Source organism: Lactuca sativa, chromosome 2, assembly GCF_002870075.4.
Source record: "Lactuca sativa cultivar Salinas chromosome 2, Lsat_Salinas_v11, whole genome shotgun sequence".
In the NCBI taxonomy this organism is placed as follows: domain Eukaryota; kingdom Viridiplantae; phylum Streptophyta; class Magnoliopsida; order Asterales; family Asteraceae; genus Lactuca; species Lactuca sativa.
In genome coordinates, this window is record NC_056624.2 from 74,708,185 (window position 1) to 74,718,006 (window position 9,822).

General features: G+C 34.4%; 1 protein-coding gene across 2 annotated transcripts; it reads right to left on the bottom strand.

The window, feature by feature from the left end:
- Positions 1-4,308: 4,308 nt before the first annotated feature.
- Positions 4,309-9,324, bottom strand: LOC111880103 (uncharacterized). Of its 2 annotated transcripts, none has more exons than XM_023876505.3 (13): positions 8,894-9,324; positions 8,346-8,421; positions 8,174-8,263; positions 8,040-8,084; positions 7,529-7,609; positions 7,249-7,345; positions 7,098-7,156; positions 6,456-6,566; positions 6,217-6,353; positions 6,080-6,119; positions 5,606-5,668; positions 5,174-5,367; positions 4,309-4,981 (listed from the first exon to the last, which is right to left on the bottom strand). In XM_023876505.3, the coding sequence occupies exons 1-13, from the start codon at positions 9,259-9,261 to the stop codon at positions 4,498-4,500; spliced, it is 1,845 nt and encodes a 614-aa protein (XP_023732273.1). In that variant the 5' UTR covers positions 9,262-9,324; the 3' UTR covers positions 4,309-4,497. The 2 variants fall into 2 exon arrangements, with proteins under 2 accessions (XP_023732273.1, XP_052624327.1); XM_052768367.1 differs by having other exon boundaries at positions 7,249-7,341; positions 7,525-7,609.
- Between the last annotated feature and the right edge of the window lie 498 nt (positions 9,325-9,822).

Below are 9,822 nucleotides of genomic sequence, written 5' to 3' on the forward strand. Positions count from 1 at the left end.
TTATACCCCACCCACTCCAAACACTCCAAATGATCCATGTTCACATCTTAATAACATGCAGCTATTAACATCTCCAATCCAATAACAACCTTTATTCATCAATCTTCCATACCATCCAAACTACTACCAACAACAATGATCACATCAATTCAGTCAACCCTAATTTCAAGTCTTTCAACAACAGTCTTCTCAACAATTTCAACCCTAACCTTCTCAACCTTAACAATTTCAAACACAACCTTCACAACCATCTCAAGTCTCATTATCTCAATCCCAACCTATAAACTTCAACAACGACGACGATGAAAGGGTCCAAGAAACACAAAAACCATCTAGAAGAAGGCAACAAGAAAGAAAAGCTCAAAAAAGCTACGCATTGGGGCGAAGACGAGGAGGAAGCTTTAGTGAAAGCTTGGATTTTCATATCGCAAGACGGGAAAATCGGCAACGCGCAATTGGGTCAAAGTTTTTGGAATTGTATTTTAGACCACTTCACGCACTATTAGGAAGGGAAACGGAACGGACGTACGATGCGGCCAATGCAAAATGATGTGACCTACGAGCGACTTGCACCAAATTGAATGACATATTTGACAATCTTACAAATATGCACAAAAGTGGTAGCAACCATTTCAATATTTTATAAACCACATGCTACCGATACAAAGTTACCAATAATGGTAAACTATTCGACAACCAAAAAGCATGGGGAGTTTGTTGTAATGGTCGAAAATGGGTCATTTATCTAGAGACGGCACATTTGGAATCTACCACCGACTCTAACAAAAGGCCAAGAACTTCCGAACGTGGGTTTTGGCTTCGACCTCAATGATGACTTTGACGACACCGATGGGGAGGGTCCGCCGGAAGTCCAACTTCGTCGACCATTGGGAAGGGACAAAACAAAAAAGGCGACGTCTTCATCCGAAAAAGCGAGTAATGAAGACATATTTGTGGCAAAAATAGATAAAACTTTCTAGAAAACAAATATATGAGTCAACGGAGGAAGCTCATTACTGAAAAATAGCTCTTACTGGGCTTCAAATTATAAAGACAGAGCCCTAACCGGATCTCGAGCCGAAAAATTTAGCGATGTTTCTAAAAAATCAACTACAAATCCGCAAAAGAATATGGAAATTAGGTTTGACAAAAATTCGTTTGCTTTCGTTTATTTAATAAATAAATGAATCTAAACATGATTTTTTTTGTTTAGTCGTATATGTTATATTATATGAGTCGTAATCGGTTTGATTTAAACTGGAATCTGAAGAGGCGGAAAGGGAGATTTTATTGGCATCCAAATATTTTATAATAACCCTATTTGATATGACAATTTTGAATATTTTACATTAAATTCATTTTACCAATGCTCATCATATTGTGTTATATTTTTAGTTCATTATATTATCTTATAATTTTATATGTATCGAAAATGACTGAAATTAAAGTGTTACATATGTAAACAAAACAAATAAATAAATATTGTTTTAGAAATAAATATGATGAAAATCGAAAATAATTTGTAAATAAAAAGACTATAAATGTAACATTTTAATATATAATATTCTATTGTTTCTTATTATCCTACTAACAATTCAATAAAACTCAATGATAACATATGTAACGTTTTTCTTATAGATGACTCTTTCAATTTCATTTTCATCGTACCTAATTTTGGAATGTTGATGGCAAATCATGTATAATAATAGAATGAATGTATATATTCTAACAAATGCACCATACAATAATTTTAATATGCAATTAGTTGAAATGTCAGGTTATTAATATAAATACATTTTAACTTTTTTTAATACGGGTATATCAATCTTTTGGGAGCAAGGGGCATATCTATCCTCCATGGTAACTAAAAGGACTTAAATTGTACGTTTCAATAGAAATATGGGATGTCAACTAATCATAATAAATATTTGAATATAAAATTATAAAGTTAATTATTAATGGATTAATAAAGAAAAATAAAAACAAAAGAGAGTCATGTCATAGGTCAAACACTCAATTACCTTGGTGCAAATAACAACCCTAGATCCGTTAGAACTTTTTATTATTATGATTTTTTTTTGGCTAGTTTAGTTCTTTAAAGTACATTAAAATCTTTGAGTCATAACTTGTAAGTGCCATGAGATATGACAACTTTGTCCCATGCTTTTCTTTGCCTATATACACTTATATTTAGAAGTGTCTACAAAAGCTTATATGCTGTTCTTCATGCAATTTTACCCACTTCAATAGATATACTTGTTTAATATATATGTTTGACCATAAGGCAAGCTTTTGTAGAAAAACAATTTTTTTTAAAATCATGAATTCAAAACAGTAACATTTCAAACATAAGTAGAAAGAATTTCAAAAAAATTATACCAAAAAAACCTCAAAACTTCAAGAGCAAATCCAGAATTGGACATTCGGGAAAATACGGTTATTTTTGTTAATAAGTTAGTTAATTAATATCCCTACACAATTGTCATTGTAGCTCAACAATGTTTCGTATATTGGTTTAAGTGGTCCCTTGTGATTTTTTTTTGCGTTTAAAGGGTACGAACTTGTGTTTTACCGGGTAATTTCGTACCTTTACCTATTTTTGAAGGTTATACTGCCTTTATCACCTGCCAACTAGGCAGGCGAGTCAACAATGACTCATTGATGAGTCGACTCATCGTTGCCACGTAAGTAAAATCGACTGGGGAGGAAAAGGATTGCACCTGCCAAACGAAATCGGAAGTAAAATCGACTTGGGAGGAAAATGATTGATCCTCGTCGCTCCAAGGGGAAAGAAGGATCGCAGATGTGCGATCGATTGAAAAAGCGGGAAATCAGGGTCTAGAAATCGATTAGTCAAAGGGGAACGATCGATGATCGGCGAGAAGGAAGCACGTAGGTGCGTAGTCTGCTACTCCGGATGCATTGGCCGATCGTATGGTACACTGGGAAGATTTGTCCCTCTCTCACTGCAAATCAACATTGTTGAAGAAGCATCACCCAAATCATCACGTGAATGGTCTCGATCAATGACAACAAACACCCTCCCTTCCAGCTTCATTTTGAACCAAAAAAAGAAACAAGAAGCTACCGACCACCATGGCAGCCCCTCCCTTGGTGAACTCAAACAATCACTGCACACCATTCCTCTGTGAGCTGCTCTTACTGCTTGGAATTCATCTGTAATTGTGGCTGTCGACAATGGAGTCAGGGAAGACCAAGTGGATCATCAGAAAAACGGGTTCTTTTCCCCTCTCACTCTCCTCATGATCGATTAAGAACCACCGACCCATCGAGTTGCTGATTTCGTTTGTATTCTTTCTTTCCTTGGTATGCCTTCTGTTTCCCCTCTTCCTCTTCAGTTTGTTCAGGCACAGGAGATGCTTCCTTCTCTGATTTCCCCTCCTATTTGCTCGATCGAACACCAAATAACCTACCCCAATCGTTGTTACTACTGCTCTGAATTCCTTCCAGATTATTGCTACCTGAGACGAGAAGGAAACCTCGAAGAATCTCGCCGGAAAACGACCTCGCCATCCCTTCAGTCGAACCCAAAATAGTGGTATATTTTTTTAACTTTTAATCCTGCTGACTAGGAAGGAGTTCACCGGGTAACCCTTTCATTTTTTTAAAAAGGACTTTCTAAACCCTAAAAACATGAATTCGTACCCTTTAAAGGCAAAAAAAAATCACGAGGGACCATTTAAACAAATATACGAAATATTGTTGGGCTACAGTAACAATAACCCATTAAACTACCATCAAATCATATGTTTGATCTATAGATTACTCTAATATAGTTATTTACCTACATTATTCCTTACTCTGATATACATAACTATAATATAGTCGCACATTATTTTCAGATCCATCAAATGTATTATTAACTGTCCTCACAATCACCAACCCACCTGATGCATTCATCCGATTAAAATCCTGATTAAGCAACCCAAAACAGAGACGCTTAGAAAAGTAAAATATAAAAATACAATCCTTCTTAATAAATGAAGGTTTTTTTTGTCATATGTCAATCTCTGATCAGTTTTGACATTTGTTATTTTATGATATTTTTGAAATAAATATTATATACGTGTCAATTTTTGATTTGTTTCAATTTTTAAAATTAAAATCATACACTTATATATATAAAGTATTGAATATCATATATATGATAGTATTAAATTGCAATAAATATATTTTTTCTTATTTTTAAAGTTATAAATTAAAAATTATTTTTTGTTTACATTTTAATTTAATGTTTAATCTTTTTTTTTAAATCAACCTGTGTAATACACAAGTCTCACAACTTATATAATAGAAAGAAATAAAAGGTAGGTCGCTATAACACACAGACAAATGAAATTACATCGGTATTTCCTTCATTTATCCCTTAATTACATCAACTAAAAAAAGAAACACCTAACATAAACTAACCAAATTATTATAAAAAAATTCTATAAAAAAAACAAAAAAAACAAAAGAAACTATTTAAAGTGAAGGTCAAGTAAAAAGCTGCACCACATCTCCACTTATGCAACCGAGCACAGACGTGTCACATATCTTACTGCACCTCACATCTGATATCGCATCAGATATCTGATTCTTTGGAACTTTAAGCCGTTGAACCACCAACATCTTGGACATATCATGCAAGACCAAGTCCGATGTTGTTTCATTTGCAAAAACAAACATGGAACCGTAGTTTTGTTTGTTAATGATAGTCGATTTTGGGAGGCGTACGTTCTCCATTTGAGCCGCCAGCATGGATCCGGTTCTTTTATAGCACCGGGTCCCGGTTTTTTTGTAGAATATGTGACAGCCGGGAACTCCGGAAGGTTCCGGAGAAGTAGGAAGCGGTTGAGAGACTGCTGTGTCAGCAGACGTTTGAACCTTTGGACGGAATGAAGCAACGATGTTGTCTCTGTTGGAGTGTGCGAGAGATATACAAACTCCTTGGTTTTCGGATTCCGGAATTAAATATGGCCTTCAATCAAAAAAAAGGTTTCATTGAGTATAAAATGTAATAAGTATGTTAAATTAATGTAGATTCTTCGAAGCATATTGTATTGAAAGTAGAATGCTATGATACAAAAATGAAGGAAAGTAGGTTGGTTTGTCTATTTCTTAAAAGAAAGTAAGAGAACAGAAGGTTGAAAAGGCAAAGAAACATTAATACCTTTCTTCATTGGCATCGATACTCCACTCACAGAGGCCAATTTGGGAGGCGGTGAGTAGGGTTTTTATAGCAGACGGAATTGAAGAATCGGGTGGAAGAGCGGTCATGGTGTGAACGGGACTGCAAGACAGCCCCATCCGGGATTCCAAAGCCGTCCTAGTTTGACGCATATCAAAAGCCAAAACCATGCCATTCTGCATTTAGAGAAAATAAAAATCATAAACTGCAAAAAAAAAAATAATGAGGGTATTTTGGTCTTTTAATGAAAAAAAAATGATAAAAGGATTTTGGACATTTTTTGTCGTGTGTTTGGTTGGTTTAATTGGCAGGAAATGGAATGGAATTCGATGATAGATGTATAAATAATTTTTTGTTTTTGTATGTTCATACGTATAATGAGGGTATTTTGGTCTTTTAAAGGAATTGAAGTACCTGTAGTCCTGTATAAACATGATGTGGACTGGAAACATCCCATGAACATGACCAAGCAGGAGCCTGTTGTAGTAAATGACAACCATGGATATATGTTAAAATACAAATCAAATCATAAACATCAAAACAAGAAAAACTATAATTACACATTCACAATGGTAGGATTGAATGCAACAAAATTAGCAAATGTATTTTCATATATTTGTCTATTATATCTATAGCATCCTACTTTCATTTCATCCAACTACATCACTGTATTTTGTATTATCTAGCCAATTATAGCATTGTCATAACATAAAGCAGTTTTCATTTCTATAATTGGCAGGATTTTTGAATACCATAATGTCAAGTACAATTACTACAATGCTATAATTGGGTAGATTTTTTTAGTACATTATCTTAACTGGATTAAAAAAAAAAAAAAAAAATACAAGGTTCTAATAGGAAAAAAAAAATAATAGAAAGGGGTTTTACCGGCAATTCATAGGTAAGAACAGTGTTGTTGCTTTCTGTACTGAGGCCAACATAATTAAAAGAAAAAAAATCAATAATGAGATCAAATAAATTGTTAAATTGAAATAAAGAAAAGAAACATTATCATATCATATCACCTGACAACTGTTAATTTTTTCCCCAAAGAAGCAAGAAGCACAAGCCTACTACAAGGTCTAACACAAAGGGCTCTAACAGCTTTTGTATTTGCAGGAAGCTCAATATCTTCTCTTTCACTTGGAGCTAACAAACTTATCTGGAAAATACAACAAACAACATTTGTTGTATTAAAAATTAAAAAGATGGAAAATCACCACAAATTCAGAGCTCCAAATTAGGGCACATTCACAAAACTTACTTTTGTCAGTAAATTTCTTCCTCCCATTCCATTTAGCCTTCTAGCTACTATCATAACTTGACCAGTTTCATCCATATCAAAATATCTACCCCCTTCTACCTGAAACTCTCTCTGAGAAAAATATGACAATTAGATTAAAGTTCAGGATTCAGGGTCAAGAGTCAAGGGTTCAGGGTTTAGTAGTATTATTATGAGTAAATTACACAAATTGTCCCTATGGTTTGGGGTAATTTACGCACTTGGTCCCTAACTTATTTTTTTAACTCGGAAAGTCCTTACTGTTTGTTTTTGTTACGCGATTGGTGGGGGGTGGGGATGGGTTGGGGTGTGTTTATTTAAATAAATTAAAATATCAATGGCAAAATAGTCTTTTTAGGTAAGACAGGGACCAAGCGCGTAACAAAAACAAACAGTAGAGACCTTCCGAGTTAAAAAATAAGTTAGGAACCAAACGCACAAATTACCCTAAGCCATAGGGACCATTCGTGTAATTTACTCTTCCTGTAGAAGGGTTAATCTTCGTGCAACCCCGAAACCCTAAAGTTCAAGATTTAGGATTAGGGTTTAGGGTTTAGGGTTTAGGGTTCAGGTGTATTATTAAGTCTAATCATAATAAAAAGAAAGCACACAATAATTACAAACCTGCAGCTTAAATAAACCTGGAGGAGCTTGACTTCCACAACCATTGTCTACATTGTGTCCTATTAATCATGTAGAAACACAAAGTTTCATTCCTGATTATAAAGAGAATGATATTCAACAGAAAGTAAATGGTTGTTTATTGAAATTTTACCATTTATTACTCTTCTTTTATAGCCCTGATTAATGGTGAATGAAGCCTGTGACTCTCTTTGTTTATTTTCTAGCAACCTCTTCAAGTGTTTCGCTTCCTGTGTAAGTTTATGTCAAACAGACTGCATAAGAAAGCTATAGAAAAAATAATAATAATAAGACATTCAGGTAAAGGCATAGGAAAAATATTTTGAACCTAGTTCTTATGTACTATGTTAAAGTGTAAATGAGGAAAGAGTGATATTTTGAATGTAATTGACAAGAAACAAATAAAAACATGCCTCTTGTAACTGTTTAACTTGCTGATTTAGATTAGCTTCTCTTTCTGCAGCTTCAACTTCTTTCTTGCAGCAGTCAACATTCTGCAAAGGAATAAAATTTCATAATGTAAAATTCTATAATGTTTATTATACTATATCAAAATAGAGACAAAATTACACAAAACAAAGATAATATTATAAACCATACCTACATATAATATAGAAAATTCATATGAAAGATGCTATTTATCTGCTAGGAATATGAAAATAGAAGTGTAGAGCACTAGAGCCTTGTTTTTTAATTCTAAATAATAAAAGATGATGAATTGATCATATATACAAACACATCACTTTTCTTGATCAGTAGATAAATAGATTCTGAAGAAAACTAAAATCTTGAATAAATTTTTTTTTGACTTATAGGCATAATGTTTTCATATACAGCTTAGGCAGTAGTTTATTACAATTTGAATTAGAATATGTGTATATTTACCAACTTTATTCACAATGAAAAGACATTGAATCAGCATACCTTCTGCTGAAGAGAAGCACATTTGGTTTCGAGTGAACGCACTTGCTACAAGGAAAAAAAAAGTGGATTTGATCATACTATACAATAATAAGCATCTTATTTCCTCTTCTATGGTATCAATGTCAATAGATTACCTTTTGTAATTCTGCATCAACAACACAAAGCCTTGCTGCATAAAGTACTCTAATATCCTTTAATGTACATTTTTTGTTGCATTGAGGACACTGTTGAAAATTAAGGAAAGAAACTTAGGGTATGAAGTAAGTAACAAAGTATAAAAACTTATAAATGTGATAGCAGACAGACCTTCCCAGAACCCCTACGTTGTCGAAGCCACTTCTTTATACATGACAATCCATATATGTGCCCACAAGGAAGACAACTGCAATCCTCACACAGAAAGAAAGAATTAGTGGAAGACTTTAGATCACCCAAACAAACATGCACTTTACAAGTATGGTTATGGTTATCTAATAATCAACTTTAGAAACACATCAAATGTGACAGAAATTCAAGGTTTAGGGTTTGGGGTTATTGGTAGCTGAAAAGTATAAAAACTTTAAAGAAGCTTCAAGTATACATATAACAGTGGTAGACATGAAATTGCCTATGAGAAAAAACATTTCCTATGGATCTTATTAAGCATATTTGAATCTTGTGTAAATCATCATCATAATGACAATATTGTATGATTCTACAAACTATATGGCATAGAATTCTTACATTTCAATTTCAATTTCATGCCACAAACTTATAATACTTAACTTATCGATACCACAAGGATGAAAAATTAAACTATACAAGAAAATGTATGAGTCAACAGAATCATAAAACAATGTGTAAACCTATCATACCAAATTTGATGTTCTCCACCGCTAGTCCAAGCTTCAATGCAAATAGGACAGAATAAACCATCAATCTCACCTCCATTAAACTTGTCCTCATCTCCATCATCCCTTCCACTCTCTTGGCTCCCTAAATTCCCTTTACACGACCTCTTACAATTCGATTCCTCCACCAAATCGTCATGTAACACCACCGCTTCCTGCGAATTGCCAGCCCGTGAAACCACGTTTGAAACCCTAGGTGACGTCACAACCGACGGAATCAACTCCTCATCTTCGTAACCACCATCATCGTCACTTTCTTCCTCTTCATCTTCATTTTCTTCTTCATCCTGGTCTTCAATTTCAATCACTCCGTCAGGACCATCTTCCTCCATGATTCCACTGATCAATACTTCGTATTCGTCGAGGAAAACTTAAGCCATGGTTTCGCGGGATTTTGATTTTTGATTTTTATGGGCTACATACATTGCCGGCTTTTATAGTTTTTTTTAGCTTATTAGTTTATTTGTTTATTGGGGTAGGAAAAAAAATTTAAAATTTGTTCGGATTAGCTTATTGCGGTGGGAATAAACAATAAACAATAAGCATTTGAGTGTTTGATAAACAAAACAACTTATATTAGGGACCGGGGAACCGGCCGGAACCGAAACCGGTCGGGACAAGACCGGGATCATATTCTTGTAGAGTTTTGGAACCGGGAACCAGTCGGAATTGAAACTGGTAGAACCGGCAAAAACCGGAACCATTTGTTGCTATTTATCAATGATCAGTTCCAACATTGAAGACACGGCAAGAACGGGTAGAACCGGCGGTCCGGTTCGATTCTTAATTTTGGCCGACTTCGGTTCCCAGTCCGGGTCCGGGTCCGGGGCCGGTTCCAACCGGGTCAGTTCCTTTGCTCATCCCTAGCTTATATGAGTAAAATAACCAATAAA

What these genes read in the sequence shown, in the direction of transcription:
- LOC111880103 (XM_023876505.3), bottom strand. Translation starts at nt 9,261, where the DNA reads ATGGAGGAAGATGGTCCTGACGGAGTGATTGAAATTGAAGACCAGGAT. An exon ending in GAAGAAATTTACTGACAAAA is followed by an intron (nt 6,354 to 6,455) that starts GTAAGTTTTGTG and finishes TGTATTTTCCAG; the next exon opens with ATAAGTTTGTTAGCTCCAAG. An exon ending in ATCGATGCCAATGAAGAAAG is followed by an intron (nt 4,982 to 5,173) that starts GTATTAATGTTT and finishes TTTTGATTGAAG; the next exon opens with GCCATATTTAATTCCGGAAT.